Source organism: Nelusetta ayraudi, unplaced genomic scaffold (genome assembly GCF_046127955.1).
Source record: "Nelusetta ayraudi isolate G7.1 ecotype Tasmania unplaced genomic scaffold, CSIRO-AGI_Nayr_v1 ptg000053l, whole genome shotgun sequence".
In the NCBI taxonomy this organism is placed as follows: domain Eukaryota; kingdom Metazoa; phylum Chordata; class Actinopteri; order Tetraodontiformes; family Monacanthidae; genus Nelusetta; species Nelusetta ayraudi.
Window position 1 is genome coordinate 3,357,209 of NW_027466103.1, and position 17,792 is coordinate 3,375,000.

The 17,792-nt window shown below is 43.8% G+C and overlaps 1 protein-coding gene across 4 annotated transcripts in view; it reads left to right on the top strand.

Annotated features, from left to right (window-relative positions):
• The window catches only part of pparab (peroxisome proliferator-activated receptor alpha b), a 45,146-nt gene that overhangs the window by 25,872 nt on the left and 1,482 nt on the right, over positions 1–17,792 (top strand). For 2 of the 4 annotated variants that reach the window (XM_076037961.1, XM_076037962.1), the window contains exons 3-7: positions 5,125–5,288; positions 8,034–8,172; positions 12,715–12,914; positions 16,143–16,596; positions 17,408–17,792. The exon at positions 17,408–17,792 is cut by the window's right edge and continues 1,482 nt beyond it. In XM_076037961.1, the coding sequence (XP_075894076.1) occupies positions 5,125–5,288; positions 8,034–8,172; positions 12,715–12,914; positions 16,143–16,596; positions 17,408–17,652 (1,202 nt within the window). In that variant the 3' untranslated portion in view covers positions 17,653–17,792. Of the gene's footprint in view, positions 1–107; positions 234–1,742; positions 1,806–5,124; positions 5,289–8,033; positions 8,173–12,714; positions 12,915–16,142; positions 16,597–17,407 lie in introns of those variants that run through there. The other 2 variants (XM_076037964.1, XM_076037963.1) reach the window with 2 other exon arrangements.

The following is a 17,792-nucleotide window of genomic DNA, read 5'->3' on the forward strand; positions in this document are numbered from 1 at the left end:
GGGCACCCCTGGTTTACGCAGAGGCTGAGTGCTGAAATAGATCATGTTCTGCATAGAGACTGTCACTGTCGTCAAACAGATCCGGGTGTTCCAAAACCAGAAACCCTGGATGACCAAGGAGGTCAAGTCACTCCTCAGAAGCCGCTTTCAGGTCCGATGATAAGGAACTGTACAGAGCTGCTAGAGCTGAACTGAAAAGGAGCACCAGGAAAGCCAAGATGGACTATAAGAAGGTACGAGAAGACCGCCTCTCAACAATCCCAGGCAGGTGTGGCATGGGATACAGCAGCTGACCAATTTTATAAGTCGGACCAGCACAGCTGTGGACTTTATGTTCATTTATGTTAATTATGTTCCATATGTATGCATTGGGTGCTTGCCCGGCCCGTCAGTCAATGTTTACAAGTCAATGTGGCCGCTGAGCCAATAAAAAAAAATCACTTCAGAGTTTTAAGTCTACATAGCATAGACTACAGAATGCGCACATGGCTACTTAATATGGCAATTTATTCACGTGTAGCGACTTCAGCTGATTTATACTTCTGCGTCAACTCGGAGAGAGAGAGAGAGAGAGAGAGAGAGAGAGAGAGAGAGAGAGAGAGAGAGAGAGAGAGAGAGAGAGAGAGAGAGAGAGAGAGAGAGAGAGAGAGAGAGAGAGAGAGAGAGAGAGAGAGAGAGAGAGAGAGAGAGAGAGAGAGAGAGAGAGAGAAGCTGCGTGAGGTAGGTAATGCGAGCCGACAACAACTTGTTAAATATATTATTTTGATTTAAGAGGTAGGTAATGCGAGCCGACAACAACTTGTTAAATATATTATTTTGATTTTGATTTGACTCAAACAGTATTACTCCTAGATGGATATCAGAAAGTTATTCACCCGCAGCAGGGATAAAGCAGCGAGGAATGAGAGAGGTAAGTGAAGTCCAAGCTAGCTAGGCAACATAAGTCTGTCTTAAGTTAATGCTAACTAGCTACTAGTACGAGCTGTGACGAGCTGTCAGTTAGACCTGAGGGGAATTTCCAGTGAGTTTCATTGGCATGATGAAACAGTTCTAACGGTGGCATAATATTGGTTGTGGTCTGCTTGTTCTGCTCAGGACCTGTGCATCAATGATGAATTTGAGTAAGCGTGTGTCAGTTGACAGATATAGCCTATCCTACCCTTTTTAAACCATTAAAATTTATTTCACAAAAAAATAGCACAGTAATATAGACTTGTCTTGTTAATCAGTTTGCCTTTGGCTAAAATAATCTTGTTTTGTCACCAGAAAAATGGCTAAAGCTAGAGCATCTGGTTTTGTTCACCACCTTGCCATCATGTCAGTGGAGAGTGAGGAACTTTCCAAGTTAAGCCACAGCCAAGTGATTGACCACTCAAAAAATGATTCCCTGAAGAGACACACAACAGTTGTTCATTTATCCTTCTTCTATGTGTGCCATACATGGAAATGGAAATAAAAGAACCCAGAGATGTAGGGGTGCTTTATTTTATTTTATTTTTTTACTTTTGTAAATGTTCAATTTGCAGATGTTTACTGCAATAAATATTTCAAAAAGATTCTTTGCTCTCCCTTTTTGCTTTTATCAGTAATGGTTTAGAAGTCTAGAGTAAAGTGCACAAGTAGGCTTTTATGATAAATAAGTGCTAAATATATTTTTTTCTTGCGCACTTTGCTCGCTCTCATGAATTCTTTGTGCCCCAGGTGTGCCCCAGTACAGTATTAGGTCTAGTGGCGCCCCTGTGTACAGTGCTGCTAGAGCTGAACTGAAAAGGAGCACCAGGAAAGCCAAGATGGACTATAAGAAGGTGCGAGAAGACCACCTCTCTAACAACAATCCCAGGCAGGTGTGGCATGGGATACAGCAGCTGACCAATTTTATGGGTCAGACCAGCACAGCTGTGGACTTAAAAATTTCACTGGCGAAGGAACTGAACATGTTCTTTGCACGTTTTGAGTCCACAGCCCTGTAGACTCCGGCTGCACCCCCCTGACTCAAGCTACGATCCACTGACTGTGCAGGCACAGGAGGTGACATGTATGCTTGCCACAGTGAATCCTGGGAAAGCAGCTGGACTGTATGGCGTTCCTGGGAGGGTACTCACAGCCTGTGCAAACTAGCTCTCTTAGGTCTTTACTACAATCTTCAACCTGTCCCTGTCACAAGCCACCATTCCAACCTGTTTGAAGACCACCACCATCATCTTTGTGCCCAAGAGATCACACATAGCCTGCCTAGACGACTACCGTCCAGTGGCCCTTACACCTGTCATCACTCAGTGCCTGGAACGGCTGATCCTAGCACACATCAGTGACTGCTTACCACCCTCCTTCAATCCCCATCAGTTTGCTTATAAAGCAAACAGGTTGACGGAGGACAGCATGTTCATCATCCTCCACACTGTGCTGAGCCATCTGGAACACAGAGACAGGGTGCTCTTTGTGGACTTCAGCTCAGCATGTAAAACCATCATCCCCAACGTCCTGGTCAGAAAACTGTCTACTCTGGGTCTTTACCCACTCACCTGTTTGTGGATCAAGGACTTCCTCACAGACAAACCTCAGACAGTCAAACTTGGACTCCACCTGTCATCCACCCACACTCTGAGCACGGGATCCCCACAAGGCTGTGTGTTATGCCCACTGCTCTTTACCCTCTACACCGCCAACTGCAGACCTGTCAATGCTAACGACACCGTAGCAAAGTTCGCAGACGGCACCACAGTGGTCGGGTTGATCGCAGGTAGAGATGAGTCTGCCTATAGGGATGAAGTCCTGAATTTGTCTATGTGGTGTCAGGCTCACAACCTGATTTTAAACACCAGAAAGACTAAGGAAATCCTCTTGGACTTCAGAAGACAAACGTCTGACCCACTCCCTCTCTTCATAAATGGTAAATGTGTGGAGAGGGTCCACAGCTTCACCCTACTGGGCACCACCATCTCAGTTGACCTCTCCTGGGGTGAAAAGACCGCAGCTGTCATCAAAAAGGCCCAGCAGTGCCTGCACTTTGTGTGAGTGCTCAGGAAAAACAGTGTGGGTGAGGAGCTGCAGATAGCCTTTTACAGGTCTACAGTACAGAGCATCCTGCTGTACTGCAACACAGTGTGGTTTTCCACACTGTGGATTCACCACTCTCTCTTCACCCCACCGCCAGTTAGAGAATTCAGGCATTCCTGAGCTAACATGGGTCAGCTCTCAGGAGACATCGTTATCGTGATGTTTTTTTTTGTTTGTTTGTTTGTTTTTAACCCCTTTAGTATAAATCAGAGTGGAACATCGTGGAAAATTTTAATGAATCTGACCACCGTTCTTTGCAAAAAGTTGAATGAGGAGAAGTGGCATAAACTGAGTGCGGGAGTGAGTGAGGAAGGAGGACGGGACAAAGGAGGAGGTGTCTCTGAAACACTGACTGATATCACGGAAAAGGCAATCAGAGGGTCAACAGATTCCACAGATTTTATTTGTCACATGTCACGTTACACGGCAGTGAAATGTTGGTGTGGCAACATGGTTGTGCATGCAAGAAATAAAAAAAAAGTTTTTTTTTTTTAAAGTGGCAAGTGGTAGTTAAATGTAAGTTTTACAAATATACAAAAAGACAGATTTACAAGTAAAAAAGGTTTCTTAAAGGGTGTTTCAAGTGTTATGCACTACTATATAATATAATATAATTAGTTACAAACAATTGAGTGCAAAAAAAATCTAATAATATCCTCAATAACAGCAGACAAATCTAATCTAACATGTACGTATGTATATATACAAATATATCTTGTATGTATATATACATATATACCAAAATATCTCCACGGTTGTTTATATTCCACCACAAGTGGACACAGACATGCTTTGGGTCACGGAAATAAAAACCGTGAAGAACGGGACACTCGCTGACCGTTCATCCGTCCACTGGCCAACGGTGCCCCTGTTGGAGGGTAGAAATGGAAAACTGGTGACCTGACGTCCTTGGAGGGGATCAGTAATACGACCCTGATCAAGCCACCAGAGCGCGGGCAGCGCATTGGTATCTGCGGATAAGAAGTTGCTGGGATGTGTCTGCTGGGCCAAAGGGTTCAAAGTGAATGTTATTTCATTTTTATTTTACATTTTTGTGAGTGGATGAGGAAGGGCGATGAAGTACAGCGGTAAAGATAGCAGCGCTTTACGATTCAGGACAGCCATTGTTTTTATCTTTTTTTCTCCCCCCTCCCCTGTAAGACAACAGGTTTGTTGTAGGACTGCAATGACAAGGTCAACTCCTACCTTTTGCCACACGCTCCCCAAAAGTCCAGTTCAAGTAATTCACCAGACATGGTAATGAGTCAATGTTAGAATGCAAACTGACTCCACTCTTTGCTTTGAAATGTGATACCACTTGATGTTTCTTGACAAATTGGACTGCTGAGTCTTGTGGACACGCGAACGGAGACCTGCTTTGATTTTCTCCTAATATTTTAGTATTGGGTGGAATTTGTGACTTCTGTATAGCAAGGGGAGCCTCTATCGACATGGGGGTCAGTTTTATATGAGCGAGATCCTTGAACGTAGTGTTGTAGTACTAGAGATTGGTCCTGGTCTCCAGACCAACTTTTTAAGGGTGTCGGACTGGAGATTTTCGATCAAGAGACATTGTCGAGACTCGGCCAACACTGTAATGATACGATAATAACAGAAAATAATGCAGCTGCCGCCTTGTTTTGCTCCGTTGGTGACACCCAGAGAAACACGGCCCGTTATTCCTAGTTAATTTTTTTTTTTTAATTTTTATGAAGCAAAGTTTTAAGTATTTAAGGGTTTGAAATATCTGGCAAAGCAGCAACATGTTAAAGAAAAATTATTAAAAGGTACCTTGCTGTAAATAAGAAAAAAAGACACTGGTCATTTGTTTTGTTGTGATTTTTTTTTGTTGATATATAAAGTATTGGTCTAGTCTTGATCTTGATATTCTCTAAGTCTTGATCATGTCTTGGTCTCGGTTGGTTGGTGCCGTCTTGACTGCAACACTACTTGAACAAGTTAGCAAATCCAGGTCAATCTTGTTAAATCTTAGTTTTTTTTCCCCCCAACGAACTGATTGTTTTAAATTCCTGTCCATTAAAGAAGAGGTGTGTGTGTGTGTTTCAGATGCCCTGACACCAGCGTCCAGTCCGTCCTCGGTGGTCTTCGGGATGGCTCCCAGCCAGGAGGAGCTCTCGGCTTCCTCCTCCTCGCTCAACCTGGAGTGTCGGGTGTGTGCTGACCGCGCCTCTGGCTACCACTACGGAGTTCACGCCTGCGAGGGCTGCAAGGTGAAAGAAGCATCACAGCCCTCATTTTATTACAGCACAGCCAAGATGAGCCTGTCTCCTCTAACCCTGCCAGCCAAAAACAGTCCTGTGGGTGTCTGTTTTTATTCTGTCATTCATTACCTGCAGGTTGGCTGCGTCACAAATGCCACCCAGCCACAGTTGACTGAGCTCAAGCCGTTAAGAGTGACACTGCAGCAGCTTTTCCCTCACTTGCAAAAACAATGACGAGTCATTTTTACGTTCGATTGACCTTTGCCTCCTGACCGTTGATTCAGTACAGGGGTGGGCAAACCTTTGGACTGCTTTGGACCGCTTTCTAAAATTTGAAAGCGGTGGGGGCAGAGCAGGAGCAGATGGGGTGTTTGAAAGGAAAAGAATATCGTGGCATATCTAGAAAACGTGCTTTAATGTCAATTGAAAATGAACCAAAGCAAAGTTCCAACAAAATCAGTGTCTTTGAAGCCCCACATTATTTAGCTATTTATTGAAATGACTCTGAAAACTCTGAAAAAATTGATTAAATGCTGCTTTTTTTTCTAACGTACTTACTATTAATAGAATTTCTTTAAGTTCAACGGGCCAGATTAAACAGCTTAACGGGCCGCATATGACCCCCGGGCCGTAGTTTGCCCACACTTGACTCAATGTGTGACCAAACTTTGGAACCAGTGTCTCTCCAGAGTGAACTGGGATGTTCCTGTGGATGCTTGGATGACAGGCATCCACAGCCAGAGTTCCATCGTCCTGCACCAGCCGTGCCCAGTCACTGGCCGCGGCGCCAGTCTCGCTCTTACAATTCAACAGAATGTAAAAATAATAATAATAATAATAATAATAATAGCTTTTCAAATTTGTCACTCCAAGGTGGACAGACATGCATGCAATAACTTTATACAATGCCCCTTAATGACTAATAACGTCGAGTAAGTCTTCGAGACTTCACGCGCTCTGGCTCAGTCCTGAGTCAGTGAATTGTTCACCAGTCATTTTGAAGAACAACTCAAGGCTGTTATCAATGAGGTGCCAATGGGCAAAGATAGTGTGTGTGGAGGTGTTAAAGAAAAGAGGGCCAAAGAAAACGGACTACCAGAGCTTGCTTTTGGTTTTCAGGCATTGATTACGGGTACATTTGATGGCACATTGACACCTTGTCATTGGTCAACAAATTTGTAAACCAAGCAGACACTCTTTGTTGAGCTACTGGAATATCACTTAACTAAGAGAGCACAATGGTCCCTTCTTAAACTTTTATAAAAGAAAGGAAAGATTTTGTGGTCTTCATTTGATGTGTGTCAGTGGAAAGACTCAAATTTCACCACACCTGCTTATCTCCACCAGAGTTGGGACGCTCTATACCTTGATAACAACATGCAAAACAAACAAAGTAGAAGGGCTGAGTGTTGAGGGTCAAGAGGTGAGACGGGATTAAACCTTCTTCCAGCTCAACAGCAGGTCAGGTTATCCATTGTTTGCTTTAAGCTGAACGTGTAACAATCATACAACATATTTTAGCCTGAAATCTTCCAAACTGTTGATCGAGTGAGACGGCAGGTGGACCTCAAAAAGTGGTGCAACATCTCGCGTCACCTCAGCCTGTGGAGAATCTTTTTCCAACATGTGTTTGGGTTGCGAGCGACCCTGATTTTACAGCATTTGTAATGATTAGCGAGACTGGACAAAGGCATGGATCTTTGAAGTGCCTACTGAGTCAAAGTCCTGTGACCTGTGCAGGGTAAAGACCCCATGCTGCAGTAAAACTGGAAAATATCACTTTGTCACAAAAGTCAAGGTTTCAGGCCGACGTGTGGGAGGGAGCCCTGTGGAAGATGTCGCAATATCATGGTTATCGTTCTCGTGGTCACCTGCTGAATGAGCTGGAGCGGCTCCAGTGGTCTGGAAGACCCACATACATATTTTTCAATATTTAAAAGGTTAAAGCTTGTTAATTTAATTCTGGTACGACATGAAATCACTGTTTGCTCAGAAGTTTGTTTGTTGTTAGTAGACTCAGTCCAAATGTGTTTGTCAGTCGTGAAGGAAAAAAGGCCAATATACAATAGTTATATTAAAAATAAAAATGATGAGAATAACAATAAATGTTAGGCCTCTCTTCATGGTAATAACTAGGGATGCACTGATAACAATACCAGTATCGCGTATTGGTACCCATACCGGAGTACTCTACTACTCGTAAATACGTGCCGATACCACAACACTCCGATAACAGTTCTGTATGTATGTGTATGACAATTGTGTGTTTATGTACTACTGTGAAACTTGTTCTAGAAAAACTTTCTGAGGAATGTTGTTCAAATGACAGAACATCTGTAGAAAAACAAACAAAAAAAAAACCCAAAGTAATTCTACTGTATTGTGAGTCATGGCCTTATCAAGAACTCAGTATTGGCATTGTGAAAACTAAACTGAAAATATCTACTGGTTCTATAAAAAAAAAAAGTAGCATGGGTGCATCTCAAGTTATAACTGTCCTGCTGCTAATGTGTATTTAAGCATATCATAACATCAGTGTTCAGTGGGACAAGAGGACCTCATGTGTGACCCAGTGCAGCAGCTCCAGACTGGCTCCACTTAGGTCCCGATGAAGGTTGTGCTGTAGTGAATTCTGATGCGTCGGTTTGTTCCACAGACGTGCGCTTCAGTTCGCACACCGTTGTTTTGAAGTTTTTGAAATAAAAAAAACAAACAAAAAAACTCTAACTCTCATCCTGCATTGGTCGCCTGCAGGGTTTCTTCCGACGGACCATCCGCCTGAAGCTGGACTACGACAAGTGCGAGCGCCGCTGCAAGATCCAGAAGAAGAACCGCAACAAGTGCCAATACTGCCGCTTCCAGAAGTGCCTGTCGGTGGGGATGTCTCACAATGGTCAGTCCTGCAGACTCACTCACATACACACACACACTACACACTCCTAGACACAATGTACATTGAGCGTTGAGCAGATGCCATAAAAGTTTTAACAGGGACCAACGTCCTCTTTGCGCGCGAGCAATTCGACACCTCTCGCTCGCTCTCCCTCCCTCTCTCTTTCTCTCTCTCACTGTCTCTCTCTCTTTCGTAAGGAAGGGAGGGATGTGTGTGGGGACGCAGTGGTAACTGAAGATTTGTCTGCTCTCTTACTGCTGCTGTGGTTATAATTAACCTGCAGACTCACCGATGAGCCTCTGTGTTTAGAAGTCGACCAGATGGATCTGCAACAGGAGAGCTCTAGAACATGATCTGTGTGTGTGTGTGTGGGTGTGGGTGTGTCAGTGTGTATGTGTCTCACACACACACATACACTGCACTGTCGTCCTGTTGAATTGCAAATGCTGACTCTGCAGTGCCATTTTTTCATGCACGACAAGAAACCACATCACATCACCAAGATGTCCAATGACTTGCAGTACTTCATTATTACTAATAATGAAATACTACTAATAATAATTATTTTACAGCCTGCAAAAAAAGAGCATGCGACGCACATTCAAGGTGAGCTTTAACTCACCAACATAATTGGTATGGTTGGTATTTTTAACGCCCCCCCCCAATCGGTCATGTTCAGGTCTTTCTGTTCAGGTCTGTCATCTTTAGGTCTTTCTGCATCTGCAGAAAGTTGTTGCTATAGAAGTACGACTGTGTTGGACTGTTACAACCCGCTGCAATGTGCATGTGTGCTTTTGGCCGCGTGGAGAAGAGGGAAATGCACCATAAATATTCATTCATTCATTCATTCATTCATTCATTCATTCAAACAGGTTTAGGGAAAACCATAAAATAAATCAAATATGTAACCATGCTTAGGCAAGAAAAGCTAAAAACAAATGGGAAAAGACAACCACTCTCAAACAACATCTGTAACTACTCCATGTTGGAAAGAGTCTACTCCAGGGGTGGGAAAACTTCAATGGGTTCTAAAATGTGACAGGGGCTGGAGCAGGAGCAGATAGATGGAGTGCTTTGGTGACCCAACTCATAGGAGGAAAATATATATCTTGGGATATGTAGAAAACATGGTTCATTTGAACCAAAGCAAAGTTCCAACAAAATGAATGTCTTTGAATCCCCACAGTATTTAGCTCTTTATTGAAATGACTCTGAAAACACTTGATTGATGAAATGCAGCTACAGTATTTTCTGACTTTCTGACTATTAATATAATTTTTCAAGTTCAGTGGGCTTGATTGAAAAGCTTGATTAAATTAATAGCTGAAGGGGCCGCATACAGTATAGCCACTGGGCTGCAGTTTGCCCATACCTGGTGTGGGATGAAGTTCATAAAAACTTATCAGTGTTCTACCCCTTTTTCCCTTTGTTCTTTTTAATAGTAATCAATCAAAGCAAGCGTATAAGGCAGAAGAAGAGAAAGCAGAACCACTGAAACAGGCACAATTTTTGTCCTTTACAAATTCCTGCAATGTCCATCTTATATAAGAAATGTCTGTGAAGGTTCTCAGTCATCTGGGTCATCTTAACATAGAAGGGTTCAAGTTGGGGCAACTGGACTTGTTCTTGTGATTGCAAATCGGCTTGTTCTTGTGATCGCGAAATATTCCTCAGATACTTTCACTCCTAACTTCCAAAAAACAGAATTATTCTTTTTTTTCTCTTTCTTTTTCAAGTACATACATTGATAGAGTGGTGTGTCGTGAATCATTTCACATGTCTTTACACACACATGATACCCCATGCTGAGCATCGATGGAGCTCTTTGGCCTGGTTGGAGAAGCTGCCCCGCTTGTTTGGATGATGGGCATTTGCTTTTTTTTGCGTCAGTCTTTTTCTTTCTTTTTTTCCCCCTTTTTTTATTTGGTCTGTTTATTTTTAGCTGCTGGGGTTCTGAAAAATGTCAATGCTCACGAGTTCAAACACACACACACTCAGTATATTTATTTAGTCTTTAGTATTTAAAGTTTGAAGAGGTTGAGAGGCTGAGCTGGTTCAGCTCAGCGGAGCTCCATCTATTTCTATCAGCCGCACTTCCTCTCACCGTTATGTGTATATTGAGCTTCTTTGGTAATTTTAGAAGAAGAGGAAGGAGATGTGAGACCAGCGCAACCTGATCTTTGGCAGAGCGCCACTAATTTTAGAAAGTTGCAGCCTGGTTTAGATTGAGTGACTATTGATTACCAGCTGGGTTTCAAATGCAAAGTGCTGAGCTGTTGCTTTCTTCCTATTGTGATTATTTTTTGGAACTTGGCGCAGTGCTAATGTTGAAAAACCCAAAATAATTGACCTAGAATTGATATGTTTAGTTATTCCATATTTTCTCATGCCAAATACACTTCAGAAGTAATACACAGTACGTCTCTAGCTTGTCAGTAAAATTCCCAGAAATCAGAAGTCAAAAGTCCTATATTTATTCAATTTCTTTATTGGCAAATTTTCTGATTGGCTCATGTTTGAATATTCTAAAAGACACTGTTGTGGAAATCAGCCCTTTGAGATGTCATGCAAACTTTGACCAGCCTGGACCAAGTTTTTACCCCACACTCAAGTTTGCCCTTTTTTTGTGTCTCAAATGAAACATAAGTTTGAAAAAACAATCGGGGCTTGGCCCTGCGATGACTTGCTCTGCTTCAGAGCTGGTCAGTCGCCGGGGCTCAGTCCTGAAAAAGGAAACCGAAACTGAGCCTTTTTGCAGGAGGCTGTAAACAGAGGGCTAAATATTCAGTTTTTTTGTGCATGGCCTGGCAGGAATAATATAGGGACATTTAAAGTGATGAAGTTTGTTCATATGCTGTTGGAGGCTGAAGCGTTAACGGGTCAGATCAGCTCCTAAAAAAAACGGCCTTTGAAACAGATCATGTAGTGGAGAAATGCCCCCCCCCCCTTCCCAACCCCTACACCACCCTCTCCTCCACCCCCACCCAGTCCACTCCACAGACTCATCCTCTCACGTTGGATCTCAGGAAATTGACTTATGTGGCTTAGCATCACTCACTTCCTCTCATCTTGATTGGACTTGGCTGCTGCCCAGGCAGCCACCTGCAAAGCCCTGGGCTCCAAGGGATACTATCACTTTACTAGCAGAACCCCAGCAGGAACCTTGTGCCTCTCGCATCTCCACTTGCCAGTCCGATGGTTTTTTTTATGTTTCTGTTTGTTTGTGTGTGTGTGTCCAAGGTGGAGTGATGGGGCGGGGGGGGTGATGGGGCAGCGGTGGTTAAAGGGGGGTGGGAGGTTACGGGGGGGTCCTGCAACAGCTTTTCTCCTATTTAAATGGGTAAGGAGGGGTTAAAACCGTTCAGGCCTAATCTTATTAAGCCGGCGGGATCAGGCTGTCTGAGGGATTCCTGCGTCCTGTTGTGGAAAAACAGATTCCCGTGTGACTGGTGCAGCCTTCACACCCTTCACACCTTCGTCCCGCTGACGCCCTCGTCCCGCGCGGCGCCTCAGGTGTAGTAACCTGCTGTTGTCATTCACCGTCTCCTGCTGCGCACGTGCGCTAGAGGCAAAGGCTGTTCTTGCTCTTGTCCCCTGTGCCGAGATGATGTGGAACCTCTGGACGTCCTGTCCTGATTGACGGGCCAAAATACCAGCTGGGATTTGTAGTACTAGCAGTTCATGTGCTGTATGTTGCCGGCGGGCCAAATATAATGACACTGTGGGGCTAAATTTGGCCCGCGTGCCAGAGTTTGACACCCCTGCAGAAAGGGCTCAATAAATTGCTGCCGATTGTCAGTGTTGATAATTTCTTTACTTATTTTGTGCACTTTGATTTTGCATGTTCAATATAAACATCCATGCTATTGTTTTATTGGGATCCCAGTGTCCAGTCTGTGTACCAGTGAGCTTCCTTCCTTTTGTTCAGTAAGCAGTAAACAATCAACTACCATGTTTCTGCTCCAGTGGCTTTACAATGTCCATGCAGAGTGTCCTGTACTGGCACCGCTGAGAAAAAAAAATGCTTCTTTAATAATGGCAGATTAACTAACATTTGCATACATGCAAAGGTGCCACAATTTATTGACACTGATTTTGTTGCAGTAAACAACCACATGCTTTAAATGTAATTCAATTACTGACAGATTATTCCATAGAGAATTAAGGCCCACTGAGTCAGATTTAGGGGGCCTCTAATTGGAAGAGAGCTCATCGCAAACAAAGTTGCTGTTAATCCCTGTTTGGAGAGAATCTCTGATGTCCTGGTGAAATAACCAGCTAGTGCAGGTACATGGCTACACAATGAGGTTGAGGGACCTGCTCTTGATGGAAATATCAATGCTTGTAAAGGCTTAAAAAAAAACACACACACACACACACAATGAGGGGAAAAAAAGTTAAAACACACTGGGTATGAAATGATTTGAGCGAGTTTTACGTGCTGAGTCTATTACTCAACACTTACTCAACAAAGAAAAAGAAGAACTAAACTAAAATGAAAACCAACCACCCTGTTGAACTGTGCTGCTCTTCTCTCTGCAGCCATTCGCTTCGGCCGCATGCCGCAGTCGGAGAAACTGAAGCTGAAGGCGGAGATGGTGACGGGAGAGCGGGATGTGGAGGACCCCCGACTGGCTGACCAGAAGACCCTGGCCAGGCAGATCTATGAGGCCTACCTCAAGAACTTCAACATGAACAAGGCCAAGGCTCGGACTATCCTCACCGGCAAGACCAGCACACCTGTACGTTGAGCCAGTGGTCGTATGTATGGGCCAATGCTAAAGTTGCAACAAAATCTTGAATGTTGAATCTTTTTTTCTTTTTTTTTGACGGTGACTCGGTTTTTAGGTCAGAATTGTACTCACTCTGACCTGTGTGTGTGTGTGTGTGTGTGTGTGTGTGTGTGTGTGTGTGTGTGTGTGTGTGTGTGTGTGTGTGTGTGTGTGTGAGTGTGTGTCCCTTTGCAATATCAGTACTTTTTTTTTACTTGAAATGTCATGATCATTGAATATTTTGGGGATTTTGACTTCAGTGAGTTGATTATGATCATTGTAGAACACATGACCAAGATTTTACCCAAACAAACATTTTTACATCATACAAAAACAATTTAACAGTAAAATGATTGAGAGAATTCCCCTTTTATGAGAAACGGTTGGCTACATTGATGAGAGATTTGGACGAGAAGCTGTGAGGAAGTTGAAGTAATTTGCTGGACGTTTAGAAGAGAAACTGCAACAAAAGCATCACAAGTATCAAGTACCACAAGTGTCTGTTACCAATGCCATTGACAGTCTTGAAATTTAGATCAATACACCTGTCCCCACTCTCCCGCAATGTAACACAGACTCATAGTTGTTCTGCAATGCGCTTCTCCTTTATTTCTGACAGCCAAAAAAAAAAATCACCTAGCATGTAGCCGTGGCTCCGGGACTTCAGCGGCTCTGGGGGCCCTGGGCTTTTTTTTTTTTGTAAATTCCATTGAGTGAGGCGTGAAGGTGTGGAAGAAAAGGCCAGGTCAGTTCAGAGAGCAAAGCTGTATCCAAACACATGCCTGTCCCAACGCCCTCTGGAGATCAAAGCATTGCGATGGACCAGTCGGGGTCACAACTGAGGGGCTGCTGGGGATTTCTGCCCACATTGTGAAGCAGTCGGTGTGCAATCAACATGTTGCTTGGTGTGAACCTCTCAAGGTTGCAAACATAGTCACAACATAGACCCTTCACCCGCACCAGGTTCTTCCATTGAGACGCAGGTGTGGTATGACATGATGCATTTATATTTCTTATCATGTACATTAATGTGGCGTTTGCTAAAAACATGGATTGATTGACTTGATTATTTTTCATTGAGCTACACACCAAATGCAGCTATCAGGAAACACAGTGGCTTGCCGGACTCACACTGAATCACACACCCTCCTCCTGAGAAACTGGGTCACTCACCTTTTGCACCTACAACTGGCCCAACAGTGCCACACGACCATTGAGATCCATCTTGGGTACGTGTCGCTAAGTCAACAGTGTCAAAGGATTAACTCTGATTTATGTGATTTATGTGCTACGACAGTATCATCCGACCAGATGGGAGCAATCTCCTTCAGTCGGTCTTATTTTCTTTTCATTTATGGACTGTCTGTCAAAGACTTTCTTTCTTCTTTCTTTCTTCTGCCTTTCTTGTCTAGTTGGGACTTTTTTCCCCTGATGCAATTGACCAAAGTGTACGCTTGAATGGTAAAGGGCTTTTGTCCCCACATGACCCTGTTTCTTTCTGCGTACGTGATCCAGAGCCCTGACACCACGTGCCAGCGGCAGCTGCAGCCCCTCGTTACTCACTGTTTTACAGTGTGTTAACAACAACTGCGTATGTGAAAGCAGGGTCATAAGTGCCAAAACGGGCTTATGTAACCTCTGACTACACCCCTGCCTCCTCCTGTGCTGCCCTGGAGGACACCATAGGATTATTTTCAATTTTAAGATTGTGCCCCAGACGGTTCTTTGTGTTTCCACCACTGAAGCAGCAGCTCCTGGTGCTCAAAACTGGTTCTTCTCAGGCACCACTTTGCTGCTGGGCCATCAACCACTGGATCCACGTCAGGAGTCGAGGGGTCTGGGTTACGAACTTCCGCCATGTATAGAACAACTCCACAATGTCATTTTATAAATTTTATAAACTCAATGGACTCAAAGAAAACAAAGCAGCGTTGGTTGATGCAGAGAACCAGACCAGCGACAGTTGCTTGATACTGTTGATTTATTTATTTTTTTCAAGAGACCGTGTGTTGATGTTGACTTATGCTAGCTTCAATATTCTCACATCCATATTATGAACTTGCATCAGGTAACGCGGCACCAAACCCTCGGGATCCACCATGACTCCCATTGATTTCAGTGTAGTGCTTACCCAGGCCAGCGCATACGCAAAAAAAGTTTTTGGCTTCCATATTATGCAGCCCAATAGACGCAGCAGCAGCCACGACTGGAATATAAAACTTTTCTTTTTGTGTTGTTTTTTTTCTTTTTTAGTAAAAGATTAAAAGTCCATGACTGAAAAATCTGCAATAGAATGATTTGGTAGGGGCCGTGTTTCAGGTCCGAGGTTGTCGTGTCAGCCAGGCATTTATTTTTGTATTGTGGTCTAATGGGAAAAATGCTTTATGGGCCAGATGAGGTTTTTTTTTGTTTGGCTGCAGTACCTAAAGTGGCCAGTGGGAAAGAATCACAGTATCCATGCGCCGCACACACAAGGAGCACCAATCAGAGCAGCCCAGACTCCAACATAGACCTCATTCATTTGAATGGAGTTGTTCAGCATCAGAGGGCGCTAGAGCATGTAGCACTTCCCATCATGCCTCTGTAATTGCCATGATGCATCAGGATGCGTCATCTAATCAGAAGGAGCTGAGACACAGCAGCAATGTATGACGCCATGACATCAAGAAGGGAATATAAAACTCTTTTCCGCTGATTTTCAGGCCTTTATCATTTTATTGGAAAGACTAAAAGTCAGAATCTTTAATAGAAAGCTTTGCCATGAACCGCGTTCCAGGTCAAAGGTCGTCCTGTCAACCGTTTTAGAGGTCTCTATTGCGGTGTAATGTAATTTTTGGGGGGATAATTTTTTTCTGTATTTCTGTATTTATTCATTTTTATTGTGTATATGTGTCTTGATGGGAATATGTGAATGTGTTTGTGAGCCCTGTTGAAGAAGAATTTCTGTCACCATCTGGGACAGACAATAAAGTATTCTATTCTATTCTATTCTAAATGCTCTGTTGACCCACAGGTTTTTTTGCTGCAGCAACTTGAGTGGCCACTGGAAAAATCTGTGCGCGGCCATATTGCCAGTCTGGTGTCCAATTCTTATTATACGTCCGTTATGGATCAGAGGCTGGCTAACTAGCAAACAACCCAAGAACTGCTATAGCTCAGGAGTGTTTCTCTGCTTCCTCTTTCTTCCTCTCTCTGCAGCCGTTCGTCATCCACGACATGGAGACCCTCCAGCTTGCCGAGCAGACCCTGGTGGCCAAGATGGTGGGCTCAGCAGGGGCCCTGAAGGACCGCGAGGCCGAGGTTCGCATCTTCCACTGCTGCCAGTGCACGTCGGTGGAGACGGTGACAGAGCTGACCGAGTTTGCCAAGTCGGTGCCGGGCTTCTCCAGCCTGGACCTCAACGACCAGGTGACGCTGCTCAAGTATGGCGTGTACGAGGCCCTCTTCGCCATGCTGGCCTCCAGCATGAATAAAGACGGCCTGCTGGTGGCGTACGGCTCGGGCTTCATCACGCGAGAGTTCCTAAAGAGCCTGCGACGGCCCTTCAGTGACATGATGGAGCCTAAGTTCCAGTTTGCCATGAAGTTCAACGGACTGGAGCTGGATGACAGCGACCTAGCACTGTTCGTGGCCACTATCATCTGCTGCGGAGGTGAGAACATACAACCCAAAATGTCCACAAAAAGCCCATTCATTCATGTCCACAGGTGGGAAGTAACAAATAATTTGTCTACTGTACTTTAGTAGATCTTCAGGTATCATTTTCAGTTTTCAGGTATCTATACTTTACTTATATACTTTTTCTGACAACTTTTTGCTTTTACTCCCCTACATTTAAACACAAATATCTGCACTTTTTACTGCCTGCTTTGGAAAAAAAAACACGCTAGGTACTTTTGCGTTCAAAGGCTACAAAACCCAGAGTAATTCAGTTATTATTACTTATTGTAGTAGTAGTAGTTGTTGTTGCTTGAAGTGGAGCTATTTGAACGATGCTGCTGTGTGGTTCAACATAAAAATGGATCATATGCGAGAGGGAGATTATTTCAGAGTACCTCAGCTTTGAGGTCACTGTTCAGCACAAAGAAAAATAAATATGTAGTAAATAAATATGATCATGAGTTGTTATTAAGAAATTTAAACATGTATGCAACAATGAATACATTGTTTCATTTTTTATTTTTTTTGCAAAAAACCAAACACAAAACACAACTTGGGTGCATTTCACAACTTAAACTCTTTACTTTTGATTTAGTGCTTTTACTTTTACCAGAGTATTTTTTTCCACCAGTATCTTTATTTTTTACTTAAGTACAGAATGTGAATAATATGGTAGCCCATTTGCACCAGTAAAAAAAAAACTTTACTTACCATAGGGCTTTTTTAACTGGTGGAAATGGGCTTCCATAGAATACCTTTGCCACCTTAATTTATGTCCGTTCGTCTCCTCCTCTTGTCACCAGACCGTCCAGGCCTGGTGAACGTGACAAGCATCGAGCGCATGCAGGAAAGCATCGTGCACGTGCTGCAGCTCCACCTGCTGGCCAACCACCCGGATGACGCCTTCCTCTTCCCCAAGCTGCTGCAGAAACTGGCTGACCTTCGGCAGCTGGTCACCGAGCACGCGCAGCTGGTGCAGGAGATCAAGAAGACAGAGGACACATCGCTGCATCCATTACTGCAGGAGATCTACAGAGACATGTATTGAGGAGGAGGACCACGTTCAGGGACAGAAGGAGAAGAAGGCGAAGAGGAGGAGGAAGAATAGTCCGTCATAAGCTAGCTCAAACCACTGAAACTCCGACAATGCAGCACGAGTTCGGCCTAGTTTCTGATCCTGCCCGGCTC